Raw genomic sequence first — 24,778 nt, forward strand, 5'->3', positions numbered from 1 at the left:
CGCCGAGGCAGATGGAAAACCGCCTGAAAACCATCCACAGGCTGCCCGGTTCACCGGACCTCGACACAAATCCGGCGGGCGGTTTCGTGACGGAGACCGGCTCGCCTTCCCGCCCGGAAAGCCGTGCGTTAGACCGTACGGCCAACCGGACGCTGCTGATGGAGAAAGCAGCGTCGTTACCTAGCAACGGTAATTTACCCTCTACTAACATTTCCTTCCACGCCTGAACTGTGGCTACTGGCAGCATAAATCATCCGGTAGCCTTACTACCCTGCAGTCTGTCGCAACGGTATTTTTTCCAAGGCACTTGCCACGGCAATTTTCGCCTCTGCCCTAAAACCAATATTCCTCAAACGTGTTTTTTTTTTCTGCTATCTTACAAATGGAATGTGTGATGCTGTCAGACGTACGGACAGCATCACAGCCCTGTACTCTCAAACTCCATAGTAAAAATCCTAAAGCTTATTAGAGGTGACAGTAGAACTTTTTGTGTTGGTCACCATGCAAGTGCTGCCGTGGAAAGGCTCTACTTCTTTTTCTTCTTACTAAATGTTTGTCTGGAACTGATACTTATAACGTTAATTCCTAAGGTGGTAGGAACATGTGGCTTCAGTTTCATATTTCTGGGATGTTGTAACGTCTTAGCAGCAAAAATGGTTCAAATGGCTCTGAGCACTATGGGACTCAACTGCTTAGGTCATTAGTCCCCTAGAACTTAGAACTAGTTAAACCTAACTAACCTAAGGACATCACAAACATCCATGCCCGAGGCAGGATTCGAACCTGCGACCGTAGCGGTCTTGCGGTTCCAGACTGCAGCGCCTTTAACCGCACGGCCACTTCGGCCGGCGTCTTAGCAGCAATGCAAAATAAATATTGAAGATTGCGTCGCACTACATGTAATCACCGCACGGGAGTGGGACACTCACGACGGTCTGCAGCATGCGCATCTTGATGAGGACGGGGTCCTTGACGACGCTGAGCCACGACCGCCACAGGACGACCCGCAGCTGCGAGCACCACGAGGCCTTGTACGGCGACGGCGACCGCGACGGCTGCGCGACGAACGGCTCGCACTGGTCCCCCGCAGCTGGCGTCGTCTCCTGAGGACAGCGCAGATCGTCTGCTTAAGGGGCTCCGGAACGCCCTATACTTGCAATGTTAAAATAACGCTTATAAATTACATCTTTCCTCACAAAGTATTTGAGGTAGGAAATTGAACATTTTACAGATTATTTATTGGAATATGGGCTACAACTTAACACAGGGATTTTACAAAATTTTAGTTCAGTTATTAAAGATGATTTTTTTCAATTGTAATGAAAATTCACAACATTTTTTTGCAATTTTTTATATATACACTCCTGGAAATGGAAAAAAGAACACATTGACACCGGTGTGTCAGACCCATCATACTTGCTCCGGACACTGCGAGAGGGCTGTACAAGCAATGATCACACGCACGGCACAGCGGACACACCAGGAACCGCGGTGTTGCCCGTCGAATGGCGCTGGCTGCGCAGCATTTGTGCACCGCCGCCGTCAGTGTCAGCCAGTTTGCCGTGGCATACGGAGCTCCATCGCAGTCTTTAACACTGGTAGCGTGCCGCGACAGCGTGGACGTGAACCGTATGTGCAGTGGACGGACTTTGAGCGAGGGCGTATAGTGGGCATGCGGGAGGCCAGGTGGACGTACCGCCGAATTGCTCAACACGTGGGGCGTGAGGTCTCCACAGTACATCGATGTTGTCGCCAGTGGTCGGCGGAAGGTGCACGTGCCCGTCGACCTGGGACCGGACCGCAGCGACGCACGGATGCACGCCAAGACCGTAGGATCCTACGCAGTGCCGTAGGGGACCGCACCGCCACTTCCCAGCAAATTAGGGACACTGTTGCTCCTGGGGTATCGGCGAGGACCATTCGCAACCGTCTCCATGAAGCTGGGCTACGGTCCCGCACACCGTTAGGCCGTCTTCCGCTCACGCCCCAACATCGTGCAGCCCGCCTCCAGTGGTGTCGCGACAGGCGTGAATGGAGGGACGAATGGAGACGTGTCGTCTTCAGCGATGAGAGTCGCTTCTGCCTTGGTGCCAATGATGGTCGTATGCGTGTTTGGCGCCGTGCAGGTGAGCGCGACAATCAGGACTGCATACGACCGAGGCACACAGGGCCAACACCCGGCATCATGGTGTGGGGAGCGATCTCCTACACTGGCCGTACACCACTGGTGATCGTCGAGGGGACACTGAATAGTGCACGGTACATCCAAACCGTCATCGAACCCATCGTTCTACCATTCCTAGACGGGCAAGGGAACTTGCTGTTCCAACAGGACAATGCACGTCCGCATGTATCCCGTGCCACCCAACGTGCTCTGGAAGGTGTAAGTCAACTACCCTGGCCAGCAAGATCTCCGGATCTGTCCCCCATTGAGCATGTTTGGGACTGGATGAAGCGTCGTCTCACGCGGTCTGCACGTCCAGCACGAACGCTGGTCCAACTGAGGCGCCAGGTGGAAATGGCATGGCAAGCCGTTCCACAGGACTACATTCAGCATCTCTACGATCGTCTCCATGGGAGAATAGCAGCCTGCATTGCTGCGAAAGGTGGATATACACTGTACTAGTGCCGACATTGTGCATGCTCTGTTGCCTGTGTCTATGTGCCTGTGGTTTTGTCAGTGTGATCATGTGATGTATCTGACCCCAGGAATGTGTCAATAAAGTTTCTCCTTCCTGGGACAATGAATTCACGGTGTTCTTATTTCAATTTCCAGGAGTGTATATTCAAAAATATACAGTATATTGGAAAAAGGCTGTGTTAAATTGTGCAGAAGGTACTGTGTAACATTTACTGAAAGTTTGAAACAAATATGTTTGGAAGATCCTTAGAAAACATGTAATCAGTATGAGAAAATAAAAGTTTTGGGAATCGAGCGACAAACATTGGGTTAACTTTTTAGTGCATTCCAGGTCCATAGGATGGATTATCTTCATCCTCTGCTAACTCCTCCTCCAGCTTCCTCTTGTTCCTCCTCCTGTTAACTCTTGCTTGTATTTCTAGACTCTTTACAGCCCTGTCTGCAGCCCGAAGGCGTTCTTTGTCTAACCTATCTTCATTCCCATATTTCTAAATACCTTGCACCTTACAATGTTGCCATCATTGAAAGTCGCAAAAGCAACTTTACTTTTACTCATTATTATACTTCAACAAAACAGAGACTCAAGAAACAGAATTAATTACGAATATTTTCGAGATAACGACAGAGTAAATAAACATGAAACAATCGACAATCACACCAGCGATATATATTGAACCATCACAGGTTAGCCACAACACATACTTTATCTCACATCACTAAAATGTACCTGATGAACACGGACGTTAATAATAACACCATTTGACAGCAGTGTAACAGCGCCACAGTGGGTCACGCCCATGTAGAACACATTTCAAAAAAAAATTAAAAATAGTTGTAGTCTTCGGAATCGAATAAATTATATATCTATTAAAAGGTAATAGTCTGCAGATTCAGAAAACGCAAAAAAGGAAAAATTGAACTTTTCATGATTTTGAGCCTTTCCGGAGCCCCTTAAAACAAGAACTTCGCAGCGCAAAGAGTAGCAGCTTTCCACTGTACATATTCGTTCTCTCTGTAAAGGACTTAAGCTATTTTGTATACTGGGTCACCATTATACCAATCATCGTTATTTAAACCACAAGAGTCGTTGGGGCGGGAAAGTGTATATCGTGTATAGACAGTAAAACTTAACCAACTGTATGTATCGCCAGTGTCATGCCAACATCTCCGTTATTGACTGATTATTGCTTGAAACACCTTTCAGACACCTAAAATACTTTTTTTTTATATAGCAACCAGTTTCGGCGCTGAATTAGGCCATCTTCAGGTCCCCTGACCGGCGTGTAGGATTCCCGCCTGTGGTCCAATCTCTTGTCAAAAATTTACGGATACCAGTCACTGGCTCCTATTTTGACTGGACCAGAGGTGGGAATCTTCCTACACGACGGTCAGACGGCCTGATGATGGCGTAATGTGGCTCGGAAACTGGTTGTTCAGAAAAAGAAAGTGGAAATTTTAGATGGCTGAAAAGTGTTTGATTCGACATTTTATACTGGACAGCCGAGATCCCGCAAACATCTGTATAAAGATGGACTTGACAGAGAAGTGATTGTTGTTTATTTTTCGCTATAGGCCAATTCCAGCTACGACATCACAGTCCAGTGGTACACTAGGAACTGACCATAGTTGACAAAAGATTACAAGACGTTACGGTTTATCAGTACACTAGGTAAGTAAAAACAGGGCATTTATAAGGGCAGGCCACCCTATTGTACAGTCACCAGCATAGGGCGGAGAAAGCTAAGACTTACGATGGTTAATCATGTTTCCGTTTGTTTGTTATCGTACGGAAGGAGAAGGGGGGAGGGCTGACAGAGTTGCAATATCGTGTTCTTCAGCCAAAAGTTTTAAAAATGTCATGTAGTAATATACCATATATAGTAGTATGCTATGATAAATAGTAACTACAGTAATTTACTAAATATAGCACACCATACAGATGACCGCCTCCAGTGTCTTACCCCCGTGGCAACCGTCTACTGTTTGCTTATCCCCAGCACTATTCGCCCCAATGCTCTGCCAGTTATTATTTGCTGACGACTTCCCCTCTTCGTGGGGTTGGACTCGGTGACTAAGAACGCTCGGGGCGTCACCGTGTGGTAATCCAAGTGACATAACGTAACAAAACCGGTAGTGGATAAATCATCACTTAACTTCAGTTTACAGTAAATAAAGACATTACAAACGAGATAAGACAATTCAGATTTTAAAAAAGTTTAAAATCTGAGAGGAGATGAAAGTTTGGTGCTATTTGCATACATTTACATTATTGTTTTCCTTATTTTTCGATAAATTAAAATAAAAATTTGAAAGGTAGAGATAAAAAAGAAAAAAAAACAGACATTCACAGCAAGTTGAAAAGGTTGTCAACAGTTGCTAAAAAGGAGCATTGCAATTTCACCAACACTTGAATAACCTGCGCCGAGGAAAAAACGTTTTGGGTAGGAAAATTGTAATCTGTATGGTGGAGGGATGTGGGTGAAACTATAGTGATGCATGGGCTGTAACTATGAAGATGAAGATAGGAGTTGTGTAGGACAGTGGGAAGACAGAAGGGCAGCAGGAATCTGGTGGACGGGCAGTGCCACGTTGTTCTCGTCCGTGTCAGCAGTGGGCAATAGTGGAGAATAAACAAAATTACTACAGTCGATGGTGGAAATGACATTTCAGAAATTTTGTACGAGTGTGTTAAAAGCCCCAAGCAAACCAATTACTGAGGAAATTTGATTAATTTTTATTTTGTCCGTCTCAGTTCTATGAGTATACGAGGGTTGGAAGTTAAACAGTGTCAACTATTTATTCACAACCTATACAACAGAGTTATGTGTTTGCATCTGTTAGTGTCCGTCAAAGTAGTCACCAGCGTTGTGTAGAACCCGTTGCCAGCGATGTGGCAGGCGTAGTATACCGTTAGCAGAGCCTGTTCTGTTGATGGTGCGAATGGAGCGGTCTGCTGCCTGTCGAATCTCTGGAACAGTTCTGAAGCGAATGCCACGAAGTGGTTCCTTCATCTTCGGAATCAAATCAAGCATGACGATTGGTTCCGCATGAGTTGACGGAAATGCAGAAATGGATGCGTTACGACGCTGCTCAGACGCGCTTGAAGCGCTATGAGCGCGAAGGAGAGGCTTTCTTACGCCGTATCCTAACACTGGATGAGACATGGGCCACATCGTACGGGCCGAAACTGAAACGAAAATCCAACGAATGGCGTCATTATGGGTCGCCGCGAAAGTCGAAAGCGCATCAGAGCCCCAGTATGGCGAAGGTTACGGTGAATCTCGTGTACGACTGTGATGGTGTTATCCTGACGCATTACGTTCCTTCACAGCAGATCGTGAGTGCACATTATTACTATTCGTTGTTGGAGCATCACCTGTGACCAACTTTGCGCAAGAAGCGGCGACACTTTCTGCGCAACCCACCCATCACTTTGCACGGCAATACGCTGGCGCATACAGCCCAAGCTGTGGCTGCTCTGTTCGGTCGATGGGACTGGAAAGTACTGTACTATCCACCACACTCTCCGGACTTAAGTCCTTGTGACTTTGATATGATTCCGAAGATGAAGGAACCACTTCGTGGCATTCGGTTCAGAGCTGTTCCAGTGATTCGACAGGCAGTAGACCGCTCCATTCGCACCATCAACAGAACAGGCTCTACTTACGGTATACTACGAGTTCCACATCTGTGGCAACGGGTTCTACACAACGCTAGTGACTACTTTGAAGGACAGTAATAGGTGCAAAAATGTAAGTCTTTTGTATCGGGTGTGAATAAATAGTTGCTACTCAAAAAATGGCTCTAAGCTCTATGGGACTTAAGATCTGAGGTCATCAGTCCCGTAGACTAAGAAATACTTAAATTTAACTAACCTAAAGACATCACACACATCCATGCCCAAGGTAGGATTCGAATCTGCGACCGTAGCAGCAGCGCGGTTCCGAGCTGAAGCCCCTAAGTTGCCACTATTTAAGTTCCAACCCTCGTATAATTTATAGCTGCAGTGGTTACCGGTTTCGGGCTGGCTCACCCATTCTCAAACCACACACCTTATTATTAACCATGACTAGTTACATAACGTGGTGCCGAAAGGCACTAACTTCCTCATACAGGAAAGTGTGATCAATAAATATACTTATGTATCTGTTGTTTCATCTGAACGACACATTCAAAGTAGTATTCGGACTGGATATTTCCCATGAATAGTGATTTTTATTCTTGTATTTACTACTATATTAAAATTATAATGTTTTACGATTATGTTTAAAACCTGGATGATGTTGGTAGTATGTATTCAGAATTTCCTATTAGTCTAATGTAGACAGAATATACTAGTTCGTCAATAAATTTATCCTCGTTCATAAGGATTCCACTGGCACTCATTTCTTCCATTTATGGATGGAATCATCTATATAAATATTAAAAAGAGTAGCTGATAAATTGCATTCTTGTCTCATCCCTTTGTTTATGAAATTATTTTCCCCTATGTAATTATTCAGAGCCTTGAAGCAATTTTACATGTTGCTTGGGTATCTATTTTTCCCAAATCTATGAAAACAAGTATGTCGGTGATTTAATTCTTTTCTTTTCTGTATGATTTGTCACACAGTAAAAAGTATATTATCGCTGAATTATTTTCCTCTTATGAAGTCGCTTCTGTTCTTCGCTTCCGTAATGATCATTACTCTCTTATTTGATTCATGTGAATATATTTTGTGGGCTGTGTTTAACACACTGATGGCCTGATACCCACATAAATTTAAGCTTTCCTACAAATTGTTTTACTATGCGATGACAACGCTTTTTTCTGTAAGCCTGTGTTTTGGAATTTTAGTGGTTACCTGGGAGATATTTATCAGATGTAACATTCTGAACATAAGCAATCCTGCACCATATATTAATGCCGTAAGTACTGGAGTTTGTGCGTATGCTTTTTAGCTAATTACGTCTCAAACAAGGTGAGGTTCAAAAATGGTTCAAATGGCTCTGATCGCTATGGGACTTAACTTGTGAGCTCATCAGTCCCCTAGAACGTAGAACTACTTCAACTTAACTAACCTAAGGACGTCACACACATCCATGCCCGAGGCAGGATTCGAACCTGCGACCGTAGCGGTCACGCGGTTCCAGACTGCAGTGCCTAGAAACGCTCGGCGACTCCGGCCAGCCATGGTGAGGTAATGAGATCTATGTTAACATGATCACTTCAAAACTAAAAAAGAGACGAATCACGAAGGAATTATCCGAACGAGACGGAAATCGGGGCGTGTGATGCACACGTACAGGCAAACGACTGATTACAATTTCATAAAATCCGGATAATTCATTCAAAAGAAAGAGCTTCACAAATTGGGGAACTCTTTCGTCTGACTCCCTCCGCAAGCAATTATTTGGCACGGCATTGATTGGTATAGTTGTTGCATGTCCATCTGATGGATACCGTGCCAAATTCTATCCAGAAATCGTCAAAATCCCAAGCTGATGTGAGGGCCCTGCCCACCATGCCCCAAACGTTTTCAACTGGGGAGAGATCACGTGACCTTGCTGAGCAAAGTAGGGATTTTGAGGTTCGAAAACAAGCAGCAGATACTCTTGCCGTGTGCGGGTGGGCATTATCTTGATGAAATGTAAGCCCTGGACGGCTTCCCATGAAGAGCAACAAAATGTAACAAACTAGGGTGTGCAGTGTCGTCGACGAATCTCTTTGTTGTAAGGGTGCCCATGATGACAACAAAATACACTCCTGGAAATTGAAATAAGATCACCGTGAATTCATTGTCCCAGGAAGGGGAAACTTTATTGACACATTCCTGGGGTCAGATACATCACATGATCACACTGACAGAACCACAGGCACATAGACACAGGCAACAGAGCATGCACAATGTCGGCACTAGTACAGTGTATATCCACCTTTCGCAGCAATGCAGGCTGCTATTCTCCCATGGAGACGATCGTAGAGATGCTGGATGTAGTCCTGTGGAACGGCTTGCCATGCCATTTCCTCCTGGCGCCTCAGTTGGACCAGCGTTCGTGCTGGACGTGCAGACCGCGTGAGACGACGCTTCATCCAGTCCCAAACATGCTCAATGGGGGACAGATCCGGAGATCTTGCTGGCCGGGGTAGTTGACTTACACCTTCTAGAGCACGTTGGGTGGCACGGGATACATGTGAACGTGCATTGTCCTGTTGGAACAGCAAGTTCCCTTGCCGGTCTAGGAATGGTAGAACGATGGGTTCGATGACGGTTTGGATGTACCGTGCACTATTCAGTGTCCCCTCGACGATCACCAGTGGTGTACGGCCAGTGTAGGAGATCGCTCCCCACACCATGATGCCGGGTGTTGGCCCTGTGTGCCTCGGTCGTATGCAGTCCTGATTGTGGCGCTCACCTGCACGGCGCCAAACACGCATACGACCATCATTGGCACCAAGGCAGAAGCGACTCTCATTGCTGAAGACGACACGTCTCCATTCGTCCCTCCATTCACGCCTGTCGCGACACCACTGGAGGCGGGCTGCACGATGTTGGGGCGTGAGCGGAAGACGGCCTAACGGTGTGCGGGACCGTAGCCCAGCTTCATGGAAACGGTTGCGAATGGTCCTCGCCGATACCCCAGGAGCAACAGTGTCCCTAATTTGCTGGGAAATGGCGGTGCGGTCCCCTACGGCACTGCGTAGGATCCTACGGTCTTGGCGTGCATCCGTGCGTCGCTGCGGTCCGGTCCCAGGTCGACGGGCACGTGCACCTTCCGCCGACCACTGGCGACAACATCGATGTACTGTGGAGACCTCACGCCCCACGTGTTGAGCAATTCGGCGGTACGTCCACCCGGCCTCCCGCATGCCCACTATACGCCCTCGCTCAAAGTCCGTCAACTGCACATACGGTTCACGTCCACGCTGTCGCGGCATGCTACCAGTGTTAAAGACTGCGATGGAGCTCCGTATGCCACGGCAAACTGGCTGACACTGACGGCGGCGGTGCACAAATGCTGCGCAGCTAGCGCCATTCGACGGCCAACACCGCGGTTCCTGGTGTGTCCGCTGTGCCGTGCGTGTGATCATTGCTTGAACAGCCCTCTCGCAGTGTCCGGAGCAAGTATGGTGGGTCTGACACACCGGTGTCAATGTATTCTTTTTTCCATTTCCAGGAGTGTAGATCCTGCTATGAAAATAAATGGCAACCCAAACCATCACATATGGTTGTCGGGCTGTAGGGCGGGCGATAGTCAGATTGGTCTGGGGGGGGGGGGGGATGGGGGAGAGAGGCAGGGGTAGCGTCTCCAGACACGTGTTCTCTGATCAACCTGGCTCACCTCGCTGCAGGCACTCACAAGTGAAGACAATGCTAGTCCGGTGAGGAAACGAAACTCTTGGGCTACCCTCGTCACACTTCGTCCTTTTTCCAGTTACCCGATGATTCTTACCCAAGTGAAGACATCTAAATGTAGTCTGCAGGCGTGTTGTGATGACCAGCAATACCACAATGCTCCTAACCGCTCGCTAATTGACACGCCTTCCCTTTTCCCTTTCCTCCACTGCCGTTAGCAGCTACAGTCGTGCTTACCTCACGCCATTTGACGTCCTGCTCCTCTACACGACAGGCAGTTCTCTTTCTACATCCTGTCACACGTTCATCTACTTTAGCTGAGGAGTTAACACGTTATGTTAATTTATCCATCACGTCGAGAAGTTTTGCAAGCTAATGTACGTCATGAGCTATCTACTAGAATGAATTTTTACCGTGTTGCGGATTGTGCGCTCATAGGAAACTTCCTGGCAGATTAAAACTATGTGCCTCAACGAGACTCGAACTCGGGCCCTTTGCCTTTCGCGGCCAGATCCTCTAGCAAATGAGGTACTCAAGCATGACTCACTACCCATCGTCACAGCTATACTTCCGACGCAGAGTGAAAATCTATTCTGGAAACACGCCCACAGCCTGTGGATAAGCCATGCTTCCGCAATATCCTTTCTTTCAGGACCACCAGTCCTGAAAGTTTCGCAGGACAGCTTCTTGTAAGTTTCGAAGGTAGGAGGCGGGTTTCTAGCGGAAGTAAAGCTGTGAGGAAAGGTCGTGAGTCGTATTTGGTTACTACAGTCAGTGGAGCATTTGCCTGCGAAAAGCAAAGATCCCAAGTTCGAGTCTCGCTTCGACAGTTGTAATATGCCAGGAAGCTTCAGCAGAATCCATTTTGTTCTTCCTAATGGCAACAGTCTTTTGCTCAAGGAATATACGGTGTGTTAGGGTGAAATTCTGTGTGGAGCATTACAAGGATGTCACTTGGCACTAAAGCTTCGATTTCAGAGATTTAAACTGTTTCTCAACCCCGCTGACACTAATACGAGTTGCATTCAAGTTCTAAGGCCTCCGATATTTTTTCTCCGGATTGGAAAGAGATGGAAACATGCGCATTGTTTTAAAATGAGGCCGCGTTCATTGTCAATACGTCCCGGAGATGGCAGCGCCGTACGGCAGATGGAATTTTACCGCCAGCGGCGAGAATGTGAACTGTTTTAAATACTTAAAATGGCGACGTTTTCCTTACTTGAACAGCGTGCAATCATTCGTTTTCTGAATTTGCGTGGTCTGAAACCAATTGAAATTCATCGACAGTTGAAGGAGACATGTGGTGATGGAGTTACGGACGTGTCGAAAGTGCGTTCGTGGGTGCGACAGTTTAATGAAAGCAGAACATCGTGTGACAACAAACCGAAACAACCTCGGGCTCGCACAAGCCGGTCTCACGACATGATCGAGAAAGTGGAGAGAATTGTTTTGGGGGATCGCCGAATGACTGTTGAACAGATCGCCTCCAGAGTTGGCATTTCTGTGGGTTCTGTCACACAATCCTGCATGACGACCTGAAAATGCGAAATGTGTCATCCAGGTGGGTGCCACGAATGCTGACGGACGACCACACGGCTGCCCTTGTGGCATGTTGCCAAGCAATGTTGACGCGCAAAGATAGCACGAATGGGACTTTCTTTTCGTCGGTTGTGACAATGGATGAGACGTGGATGCCATTTTTCAATCCAGAAACAAAGCGCCAGTCAGCTCAATGGAAGCACACAGATTCACCGCCACCAAAAAAATTTCGGGTAACCGCCAGTGTTGAAAAAATGATGGTGTCCATGTTCTGGGACAGCGAGGGCGTAATCCTCACCCATTGCGTTCCAAAGGGCACTACGGTAACAGGTGCATCCTACGAAAATGTTTTGAATAACAAATTCCTTCCTGCACTGCAACAAAAACGTCCGGGAAGGGCTGCGCGTGTGCTGTTTCACTAGACAACGCACCTGCACATCGAGCTAACGTTACGCAACGGTTTCTTCGTGATAACAACTTTGAAGTGATTCCTCATGCTCCCTACTCACCTGACCTGGCTCCTAGTGACTTTTGGCTTTTTCCAACAATGAAAGACACTCTCCGTGGCCGCACATTCACCAGCCGTGCTGCTATTGCCTCAGCGATTTTCCAGTGGTCAAAACAGACTCCTAAAGAAGCCTTCGCCACTGCCATCGAATCATGGCGTCAGCGTTGTGAAAAATGTGTACGTCTGCAGGGCGATTACGTCGAGAAGTGACGCCAGTTTCATCGATTTCGGGTGAGTATTTAATTAGAAAAAAAAATCGGAGGCCTTAGAACTTGAATGCACCTCGTATCTCCGTCACTGATCTTTGCCGTTGATGCGGAAAATTGAAATGGGCTATAGCTCATGGTTTTTCTGTGCGATATGTAAGATGATTCTCGAATCAAATTTGCGATCCAGACTGTAGGAGACTGACCTCACCGCAGGTGACCGAGCCGTTGCCGTCTCCGGTAGCGGTTGCTCCTTCCCCGGCGAGCGCCCTGCCGGCCGGTGAGTTCTGGAAGGCGTCGCACAGCATCTCCACCTGCTGGCGGCTCTGCTCCTCCTCCTCGGGCACCACGGCCACCAGCTGCATGAAGAAGTCCGCCGGGTTGAAGCCGTCCGGGCACGGCGCTCCCAAGCTGCACCGCCACCACACACCTCACTGTATCTTCACTCACAAAAGGCCTGTCACAGGTGTGTAAGCTCCCTCTATGAATGGTCAGGGGATTATTGTATACTTACATCTCAGTACATCTACTCTCTGTAAGTCTTAAGAACAGTAACAACAACAGTTACGAACAGTAGCAACAATACGCTGAAAAATTTCTTACGATTTGACATCCTTAATGGGAACTTATGGGTAGATTAAAACTGTGTTCCGCACCGGGACTCTTACTCAGATTCATCCCCTTCGCGAACAATGCTCTCATAGACATTTTTTTCTTTAGTATGATTCCTTATTGCCTCTCCTCGTAGCAACAACGACTCTGTACTATTGTACACATAAGTAATTCTTTTCATCTGATTTTATGATAAACTTGTCTAATTGAGGTTATGATTTCATTTCTTTTTGTTTCACGGCATTATGTTAAGAAAACTGTAAATAAGTTTCAATGTGAATATTAATGTTTATGTCAGATGTCAAATAATATTGTAATAGAATTTAAATGTAACAAATGTTGAAACTGTTGTAAGATGTTTAAAATTGTAACTGTGCGTCTGGTCCATACGTAGGCAATGTGTTAGGATATGTAGAATGCAAAACCTCGGGTGAATACCTAGTCTGTCAGGGAGCGGTAAGGGGTGGATGGCAGGCGAGCGCGGGAAAATGCACGCGGGCACTGCACGGCACAACGGGCTCAGTAGTAGTTGGAGTTTGACACTGGTTTGAGTAACACCTTCTGGAGCGAGGAGGCTCTCCTGGAAGACATAGCTTCACTGAGCCTCGGGTATGCCGTTCCAACGCCCACACAGCATGGCAAAATTCCATAGGCACTAAATAAAAACGTATTGCGACACTAAGAACAATTAAAGTGCCGATACGTCAAGAGCAATAGCTTTGGTTGTATGTGTGCTCTGTGCCTCGCCATCTTGCCGCCCGCCAACCACCGCATCGATACTAGCAGGTTGAAACTTTTATTACTGTATTCGTATGGATCAGAGAGTGAACTGTGATTGTTTGGTGCAATAATATCCTACATTTTACCAGAACTTTTCCATCATTCAATTATCCTCACAACTAACTTAGACAGGGTCCTTTCCAAACGTTGTGCAATACGAGTCTCCCGAAATGAAAATTAAAAATTGTGTTAATAATAATTATTTGCAGAACTGGCTATATTAGAATAGTGTTTAAAGAAATGTTTTGTTAATGAACCAGTAAATGAATAGCGAAGGTCTAACGGAGTAGAAAGAAAATTTTAGTATTGATATAGTAATGAACTGTATTATTTCGAGACAGATTTAAAGGCATTTAAATGAGCAGTAAATAAGATGAAAAGAATAGTAACTTATATACCGGAAATCTTGAATGAATAATAAATTCAGTAATCATTTTTTTAAATACAGCGATCATAACAGTTTCAGGGTCCCCCCACCCCCTCATTCATTTGAATTCTGAAGTGTTCTAAATTGGTTTGACCAGAAAAAGTTAAAGTCAATATAAAAGTCAAAATTTATCAGTGTTTTATCTTTATCAAAATTGACATTTTGTGTGTGGCACGAAAGTGATATTTCTAGGGTAACCTATGCCCGATTTTAATCAGATTAATAGACAGTATAAAGCTTTGTAGTAAAAATTATAGTCTAGTGTTATGTATTCATGATTTTCCATATCAGTACATCAGTACAGAACGTGAAACTATCAGTTCAATAGATTTTCTGGTTCTAAAATTCTACTTGTTGTTTTGCATGAATATATATCAACTTGTACAGGGAAGAAACTCAGTTAGTGCCTAATTAGGCTGGCGACCGTATTATTGTCACGTTGGTAGCATATTATGGTTTGCTTTTGATCCAGCCTGACGTGTGATTGCATTTCAAACTTTCTTGATGGATCATAGTTATTACAGAGTGGAAGTAAGTCTGATTTGCCACCATTCAGGTACACACCGTCGATATCTATGCGAAAACCCTTCTCATAAGGTGAATCCCGCTCACTTACCGTAGCACAGGCTTTAACCAGTACTATGTCAGGGATTACATCCTCTCTTCCAGTAACACACCCTGTGGTATCGTCCATAGATCTCCTCGCCACACCAAAGTCGGCAACGCACATCGATTCTATCGACATTAGGGATATTTCGCTGTAGTCTGCAACAGAGAATGGGAGAGGCTGAAGACGATATTCCCTCTCTCTCAGCACAGCAGCACTCTCGCACAGATGTCAATATAGATCCGGGTATGGAAGATCTGTGTACAGTTCGTGACGTCAGCTGAAGCTCTCAACGTCATCGAGTAGACCTAGAGAGTTATTCAAGTCTCAGATGGAAATATTCTTTTATAAATGTTAAAAACTGTACTTCAAGAGAGCAGTCTATTAAGTAGGGCCTCAAGAGAGTCTGTAGTATTCAACGACCAAAAAAAAAAAAAAAAAAAAAAAAGGCTCTGAGCACTTTGGGACTTAACGTCTAAGGTCATCTAGCGGTCGCGCGGTTCCAGACTGTAGCGCCTAGAACCGCTCGGCCACCCCGGCCGGCTATTCAATGACAGTTGTAACCGATCAAGCACTTCCGTAGCAAAGAATTGGAAGTTAAATAAATCTTTTTACGATTCGTGTACTAAAGTGAACTAATATTTCATATGATGTAGATACGCTGAGCCACTTATCAAAGAATCCACAGTTTCGCCCTGACGATGGTGGTTTCATATGGTCATAAACCATCCTGTCCCTCTTCAGAAATGCTTTCTACAGCTAAATTCTCGCGCTACATTCCTCACAGTTTTGTTAGCGGATAAAACGTAATACTTCTCCTCAATGTACCATAACAACTACGATTCCTTTTCGAGGAAAAAAACAGTTATCGAAACACGAACATGATACCACTTCCAAAATGCCACAGAAATCCTTCTGAAAAATGAATAAAACACTTTTTCCAAAGTAAGAACGACTGCTCATTATTAATGAACAAATCTCCTCTTTTCAAACGAACAAAACAGTTTTCCTACAAACAAACAGGACTCTCACTTTTAGAATGAACATTTCTACTCTTCTGACACCAGCGAAGCTACTCTTCTACAGCAAACCGTGCTTCTCTTCTTCGTCTAAACTAAACAACTCTCCCCTTTTAAATCAAGAACGGCTCCTCATTTATAATGAACAAATCTCCTCTTCTGAAACAAACAAAACTGCTTTCCTACAAACAAACGGGACTCCCACTTCTGGAATGAACATTTCTACTCTTCTGACACCAACAAAGCTACTCTTCTACAGCAAACCGTGCTTCTCTTCTTCGTCTAAAGCAAACGACTCTCCCCTTTAAGATCACAACTTCTTTACTCATACAATCGAGACTCCTCTTCTAATCCAAACAAATCCTCTCTTAATGAAGAACCAAAACTTCTCAATTAAAAGCACTAGGATCCGCTTTTAAAACAAACAATTCTCCTCTTCAAGAACAGAAAATTTACAAATTCCTCTTCGTAAGTGAACCTTTGTGAATCATGTTGTCGAATATTTTTGGATCATATGTCAGGCGGTTCCAAAGACATTCACTGTAGTGTACTGAATACAGTCGGTGGATTAAACCTCGAATAGTAGAAGAGGTCCGTCAGTATTGGTTGGAAGTGGCCTCTGGTCAGCGACGGCGAGTCCTGCTGTACACTGAACGAGAGAACTTTCGAGGCATTGTGACCCTCCGACAAGGAGGTTCTGGATTTAAGTCTCGCCAAAGGACGTGGTCATGTTGAAACTAGCGGTACAATTGAGTTGTAAAGGTATTTCTGCTAGAATAGTTGCGGGACATTGAGAAATCCGTCGACTAAAAGACTCTTCAAGAAAGTGCTTCAGGGATCATCATGAATATTTCAGATGAAATTTACTTACATATAGAAAATCAACTAGAACGTATTTTAAGCGCACAAACATACCCAATACAGAAATATTGCCTAGAACAATTTATTGATCTTTGAACCGATACGCCATATGACGTCAACATCCAAAGATTACACGCATAAAGAATATACATGACAACCTAAACATAAACTATGACAAATATAAATAAATGTAACCATACAGAATTTTTGGAGTACGTCAAATAGCGATCAAATTTTAAACCAACTGTGAAAGTTACGTTAAATGAAGGTCAAACAAAACGACACAAGTTGCAGTATGTACGTACGTCAAGAAAATATAGACGTAAGTAAAACTGTCAAACATCTTTTACTTAAACTATCATTAAGTAGATGATACCTACACGATTCGTATTACTTCCAAGTTGTACTAGAAAATTGCACCAACACCGAAATAGGTCAACAGTACACAATTAATAAATCTTTTAGCAGTAGATATCCTCGGTATAACAAAGTAGCTTAAGTCACTTAATAAAGCCAAGACCTCCAGTCTCGATTGTGTGCCATGCTGATACAATAGCTCCATATTTATCACTCACTCACAGAAATATCCATACCTAAAGACTGGAAAATTGCTCAGGTCACATCAATACCCAAAAAGGGAAGTAGGAGTAATCTGCTGAATTACAGGGCTATATCACTAACGTCGATTTGCAGTTAGCTTTTGGAACATATACTGAATTCGAACATTACGAAGTACCTCGAAGAAAACGTTTTATTGACATATGCTCAGCATGGATTCAGAAAATATCGTTCTTGCGAAACACAACTGTCTCTTTATACTCATGAAGTAATGAATGCTATCGACAGGGGATGTGAAATTGATTGCATATTTTTAGATTTCCAGAAGGCTTTCGACATCGTTCCTCACAAGCGCCTTCTAAGCAAACTGCATGCCTGTGGAATATCGCCTCAGTTGTGCGACTGGATTCGTGATTTCCTTTCAGAATGATCACAGTTCGTTGTAATAGACGGAAAGTCATCGAGTAAAACAGAAGTAATATCCGGCGTTCCCCAGCGAAGTCTTATAGCCCCTCTATTGTTCCTGATCTATAGTCACGACATAGCAAACAATCTGAATAGGGATCTTAGATTGTTTGTTGTCATTTACAGTCTTGTTAAATCATCAGATGACCAAAACGAATTGCAAAATGATTTATATAAGATATCTGCATAACGTGAAAAGTGACAACAGACCCTGAATAAAGAAAAGTGTGAAGTTATTCACATGAGTACTGAAAGAAATCCGCTAAATTTCGATTACGCGACGAGTCACACAAATCTGAAGGCTGCAAATTCAACTAAATACTTAGGGATTACAATTACAAATAACCTAAATTGGAACGGTGGCATAGATTTTGTTGTGGGTAGAGCAAACCAAAGACTGCGATTCATTGGCAGAACACTTAGAAGGTGCCACAGGTCTGCTAAAGAGACTGGTCACACCACGTTTGTCCGCCCTATTCTAGAGTACTGCTGTGCGGTGTGGGATCCGCATCAGGTGGGACTGACGGACGACATCGAAAAGGTACAAAGAAGGACAGCTGTTTTTGTATCATCGCAAAATAGTGGAGATAGTGCCAGAGACATGATGCGTGAAATGGAGTGGCAATCATTTCAAAAAAAGACGTTTATGGTTGCGACGGTATCTTCTCATGAAATTACAACCACCAGTTTTCCCCTCCGATTGCGAAAACCCAGCTACATAGGGACAGATGCTCATCACGATAAAATGAGAGAAATCAGGGCTCGCAAAAAAAAAAAAAATTCCGTGTTAGTTTTTCCCGCGCGCCGTTCGAGAGTGGAACAGTAGAGAGACAGCTTGGTTCAAATTGCTCTGAGCACTATGTGACTCAACATCTGAGGTCGTCAGTGCCCTAGAACTTATAACTACTGAAATCTAACTAACCTAAGGACATCACACACATCCACGTCCGAGGCAGGATTCGAACCAGCGACCGTGGCATTCACGCGGTTCCGGACTGAAGTGCCTAGAACCGCACGTCCACCACGGCCGGTGAGAGACAGCTTGAAGGTGGTTCATTGAACCCTCCGCCAGGCACTTTAGTATGAATAGCAGAGTAATCACTTAGATGTAGATATAACTGGAATTATTTTTATACATAAAGTCGTGCTTTGACTTGTGGCCTTATAATGCGTAAATTGCTTAAGAAGGGAAGTCGTATGGCATTGCAGGTAGGGCGAACCCATGGGGTTTTCCTTCCCCTCTATTGGAGGATATGTGAGAGTTGGGTCTTATCTGTATTTATGAAGTAAAGGTTAGTGTGATGGATGCGTGTACAGGGAGGTGTTATGTTCGTTTTGTATGATGATGGGAATAGGCGGAACCCGGTGCTGGAAGATAGCCTACATCTCTCGAATAGCACGAAAAGAGTCATTGAGCTTAATGTCCCCATCCGCCGAGCGGATCACCGTCAACAGCTTCACTCGCCCTCACTACGCGAGACACGTTCCAAAATTGGTTCGGGACGTCGGCGCATTGACTGGTGATCAGGAACTTTACGCCGTTACCTGTCCTCCCCTTGCTTGCTAAATAATGGAAACGAAAATTTCATCCACCACCAGTGTTCGAACCAGATTATCTCTGAGTCGAGTGCCAACGTAGAGGCGTGCGTCAGTGACCTTTTTATTTCTATTTATTTATTATTTATTTTTGTAGGAATGTACCGCAGGGGCCCAGGGTAATGGTGGGGGTGGGTGGGGGGCGGTTGGTCACGTGGGAAGGGTGTCGAAAGCCGAGTCCTGGCCGTAGTGCCACCCTCACCGCCACCGCCCCTGCCATTCAGCCTGTGGTGAATAGGAGCAGGAAAGTGAGAGACATGGGAACCAACAGTAGTCAAACGCTTTATTTGTTTTTAATTGTCTTAAAAAATTACTATTCTTATGAAATTATGTGGAATAGATATCACCTACACAGAAAAAATGAAAAAGAAACAAAAGACTGGATAAAGAGATGGGCGCATTTATGGTGCGGTCTCCCATTCGCGGAGGTCGAGAGTGAGATCAATCATAGTCGACTGAAACTCAGCTTCTGAGAATGTGCGTTTGGAGAACTGCATTGTATGGTAATGAAACATGGACTGTGGGAAAACGGGAACAGAAGACAATCGAGTCATTTCAGATGTGGTGCTACAGAAGAATATTGAAAATTAGGTGGACTGATAAGGTAAGGAATGAGAAGGTCCTGTAGAGAATCGGTGGATGAAGAATTACATGGAAAACACTGACGAGAAGAAGCGACAGAATCATAGGATCTCGGTCAATAACTTCCATGTTACTAGATGGGGCTGTAGAGGGTAATTGATACAAGATAAACTAGTGATAACACATTTTCCAAAGTTCTGTAGAGTGGAAGGACTGGAGGATGGTACTCCACACCATAGGCTACAAAATGGAGGGCTATTTGATCTATAGCATATTATGAGGATCACGGCACAACAGTAAGCTGTAAAAATTTTTGGTCCGGCTTGTGTCTGGAAGGCTGGTATCTGTGTAACTGTAGTCGACGAGGAAGGCCATAAATTGAGACAGGTGAAACCTATAGACACTGGTGGTGAGGTAGACGTAGGCATGGGGGCATCAAGCAAGCTGCAATCAAGGATGTGCCCCATCTGGTCAATTGTTTCCTCATAGTACTCACATGCATGGCTACAGCTTGCATCCGGATGTTGGAGAGTCTGAAGTCACCATACCGCGGAAGCATGGTAAGAGCAAGTTGTCAGAGGATTTATGACACCAAAAAACAGACCTTGCATTAAATAATAAGAGGATGTTTATACTTATACGACAGTGCACCGACATTCCTATGAGCCTTATGATTGAAAACGTGAACTGTTTACAACTTTCCCAATGGTTCGAACACATTCATAAATATTGTAAAAGAAATAGTATGCAGCAGCCTGCGACGTATATTTTCAATACGTTTTCGAAAGAGATGCACTGCCGGGCTTTCCCAAGACATACAGTGCAGGGCTTTTACAAAACATGTTGTGGAGGCTTTTGTCAGTAAGCGTCGCCCAGTTAATGCGGGAACACATCAGGGTTAGTTAATTCCATATGGTGATTGTAACTGCTTTCAATAAGAGATAATAAATTACTGGTTACGCGTAAATACAACAGCTACTTTAAGTGTCTACGGTAGTTTTAGCTCATTTAAATGTAATACAGTTTTGGAATATCTGTGTATATAGACACCATAAAATTGTATTACATGCCTAGACAGGCAGCGACGGTAATAATAAAGTCTCTCCCTGTGCGGGAATAGCAGAAAGTGCGCCACCCAATGCAACTTTTAAAAATTACCGAGAAAATACACATTGAAGTACTCCGAGCACTTTTAACTCTGTAAAGATAGGACGATTTTTAACGGGCCACGTGGCTCTATCAGTTGCGACTGAGAGTAGTAATCGCAGGTTCGTTGATTCGTCTCGATTTGGTCATTACGTTAGGTTTTGCATACAAATCATAAAAATGGATGTAGGTATGTGTATATGTATGTTACCCATCTCCTCCTAAACCACAGGATCGATTTCAACCAAACATGGTACACATATCATTTACTGTATGGTTACAATAAGTGTGGGGATAACAATTACCCACCTATCAAAGAGGTGACCGCGCGAGTGGAAAAGCCGTGCAACCCACGACTCGAGAATACTGACGCATCACTTGTCCAGCGTCTGAGAACGAGAGCATGTACACATTTACAACAACAAAATTTACATATAATGTCAAACCTGTACGAAAATGTTTCTTGCTGACGACGCAGACAAAATCATGTAAGGAAAACAATTTGTCGTTGAGCTGTGGCGAGCTGGCACCAGTGCTATTTTGTTCATGTATCGTTGAGATCGATTGTGGTTAAGCTAATCTATCTTTCCTTTTCGCGTGTCTTATCTTCCGGGTTGGCAGGCGAAGGGACTGTGTTGTTAGCCTTCGGTCTCGTCACATTCGCTGGGAGACGAGTGTCAACGGCTGCCGAATAAGCGTGATGACCGTCATATGTTACGGAGTGAAATTGGTCGGACGTTTTGCCGACATGGGTAGCTTGGAGATACAATTTATGTGACTTCGCTGGGAATAAAATTTGAAGTGGTGAAGCTGTGGAACCCGCTCCTTCGTATTGTGTACGTGATATGAAGTAAGTGGTCGTAATTGTGTTTTGTTGACCGTCTCGCTCAGGGGCATTTAAATTTTATTGTTATCGTGAGACTTTCATAGTCGAACATTAAGATAGTGTGGAAGAGATCAGTTGGCCTAGTCAAATGGTGGCCATTATTTGAAAGTTTTCTCAGAAGTTTTACTAGCGCTCTGCGTATCTTGTAATCAAATGATTTTATGCGGGCGTTTTCAAAGCCGGCACTCTATTAATTGAAACTTCCTGGCAGATTAAAACTTTGTGCCGGACCGAGACTCGAACTCGGGAACTTTGCCTTTCGCGGGCAAGTGCTCTACCAACTGAGCCCGGTCCTCACAGCTTTACTTCTGCCAGTACCTCGTCTCCTAACTTCCAAACTTTACAGAAGCTCTCCTGCGAACCTTGCAGAACTAGCACTCCTGAAAGAATGGATATTGCGGAGACATGGCTTAGCTACAGCCTGGGGGATGTTTCCAGAATGAGATTTTCACTCTGCAGTGGAGTGTGCGCTGATATGAAACTTCCTGGCAGATTAAAACTGTGTTTCATATCAGCACACACTCTGTAAGTGTGTTTGATAGAATAGATAACACAAAATTGCATACTCCTTTCTTTGTTAAAACTTTGATGTCATGATTTGATTCTATGATGTTTAGTGTATCTGTAATTTAAATTCTTTGTCTCAATTGGAGGGAACAAAACTTACTGTATATAATTGTAATTTTGTGTGAATAATTTTTGGTAGAAATACTAATATGTGCAAATGTTCTGTTTTATTTAATGTATTTGTTTACTGTTACGTAAACTACTGATCCTCACTTAGGGTTCTTAGTTAATTTGTATGTAAAAGGTGTAATGGTTCCCCTCGGGAACGGAACTGTGTAGCGCGCGCAAATTGTGGTTGGCCTGCGTAGAATAGGTGGAACAAGAGTCAGTCGGGACGAGCTACGAGTCGGGGATGAGCTACCAAACTGTGCACTGCCATGTAAAAGATGCATATTGTGCTGGTTCCGAGAGAGGCTTTCTCTGCTACTTTCCAATGCCTCGGATGGATGGATAAATAGATGGAACTATTCTGGAATTTGTATCTATCATCGCCACCAAGAAATGACAGAGTCCAGCAATTCTACCTGCAATTCCACCTACCAACATGCAGTTGCCACCACAGTGCGCAGTCATTGCACCGGAATACCACAATGATGTACAGTGAAGGATCAGCTTAATGGATGTGTTAGTGTGCTCATCATAACACCTCTCAGGTTCCTCTGCGTTTGACCTAAAGTGATATCCGAGTGTCCTTACTGAAAGAACATTAAAGTCCAGTGTTTTGCTAATTGATGCCTCTTGAACATAGTAAAAAGAAAGTTAAAGTTAATGTGGCTTGCTGAAAATAATTTTCCTAGTAAAACTGCTTATTAATGTTGTTGCCAACTTCAAAATTAAAAGTTCTTAAGATTGAGGGTTGTAAAGTTTTGCTTAGTCAATGATCACATTACTGCCTGTTGTAAATCGCAGAAGGAGAGTCAGTATCTTACATATATGTTAATTCTGTGTCTCACTGTAGTAAAAGCGGAAAACTGCAGTTGTGAAACGTTATATACTCATGTTTACTAAGTGTTTGTCTCTCTTGTGTATTAGAAGTGCATATTAACAGTATAACAGGATCCACAGTTCGTCTAGTGTGTTACTGTTCGGTAACAAGTAACGGAAAGACCACTAATTATGAAAACCATAATTTCTTTATTCAAATGATAGTGATAAGCAACGTGTTAGTGGGTTCCAAATAACTTTCAATTTTAAATAGTAAAGTATTTAACTGAGAGAGACTTAACCTATGTCCAATTTATGATCCTGCAGTGAATGTTAATAGTAATGTTATAAAGACCGTTCAGTTTGAACAAGCCCTGAAGCTGGTAGTGTGTTTCGGTATCTGTTATAATTTTGCCAATAGTTTGTGCTGCTCCAGTTGTTGGCTTCAATCTTAACGGAAACATATGTATGTGTCAGAGTTCATTGCACTCGCGTGTGGCCAAGTATAGGTTGTGTTTATCCATTAAAGTTACTAATAACTATTTTCTTGAACGAGAATGTTAATCATTCTCTTGCCTAGTTACGCTGGCGACCGTTTTCTTTATCAGTTAAACAGTGCAGATAGGCAAAATTTTGTTTGTTACTGTTCAAATATTTACGTAATTATGACTTTCATTTCCGATAAGCCATTTCCGTTAGGTACAAAACGGTCAACCTAGCTAAATTCCTCTCAGAGGGTGACACTGTTCTGTTGCTTTATACCATTATTACTCTAATAAAATAATTCTGTCTGCAAACTGCCTCCAGTTTCGAGGTTATGGTATAGCAGTAGCAGACAGGAGTGTTATAATTTGTGTTCAGTTTTTCAAGGCCTATCCATTGTGTCAAATTATAACTAAATCTGAGGGGAGTGCGATGGGGAGGTTCCCTTGTTAGTACTTTCGTATCCCACTTCTTTGGGTATTGATTCTTCCTGACTGATGCCTTTAACTTCAGCCTACTCTTCATCACTAGTATATTGTGTTCTGAGTCTATATCTGCTCCTGGTACGCCTTGCAATCCAGTATCTGATTTCTGAATCCAATGGAAATATTCACGTATCAACCGGCCTTTTCCAGGTATACCCCCTCCTCTTGTGACTCTTGAACAGTGTGTTCGCTGTTAATAGCTGAAATTTGTTAAAGATCTCAATTTGTCTTTCTTCTGTCACATTCCTTGTCTAAAGCCCATATTCCCCTGTAACCTTTTCTTCTACTCCTTCCTCTAAAACTGCATCCCAGTCTCCCATGACTTTTAGATTTTCATGCCCCTTTACATACTGTATTACCCTTTCAATATCTTCATACACTCTCTCTCTCTCTTCAGCTTGCTACGTCGGTATGTATACCTGAACTACAGTTGTCGGTGTTGGTTTGCTGTCGATTCTGATAAGAACAACCCTGTAACTGAACTTTTCACAGTAACACACTCTCTGCCCTACCTTCCTATTCATAACGAATGCTACTCCCGTTGTATCA

At 44.0% G+C, this 24,778-nt stretch overlaps 1 protein-coding gene across 1 annotated transcript in view; it reads right to left on the minus strand.

Annotated features, from left to right (window-relative positions):
• Positions 1 to 24,778, minus strand: part of LOC126176127 (protein white-like) — a 297,207-nt gene that overhangs the window by 159,658 nt on the left and 112,771 nt on the right. The window contains exons 6-7 of the mRNA XM_049923264.1: positions 12,438 to 12,642; positions 930 to 1,103 (exon numbers count right to left, since the gene is read on the minus strand). Of these exons, the coding sequence (XP_049779221.1) occupies positions 930 to 1,103; positions 12,438 to 12,642 (379 nt within the window). The remainder of the gene's footprint in view (positions 1 to 929; positions 1,104 to 12,437; positions 12,643 to 24,778) is intronic.

The sequence above is a fragment of the Schistocerca cancellata genome, chromosome 3, assembly GCF_023864275.1.
Source record: "Schistocerca cancellata isolate TAMUIC-IGC-003103 chromosome 3, iqSchCanc2.1, whole genome shotgun sequence".
Taxonomy (NCBI): Eukaryota; Metazoa; Arthropoda; class Insecta; order Orthoptera; family Acrididae; genus Schistocerca; species Schistocerca cancellata.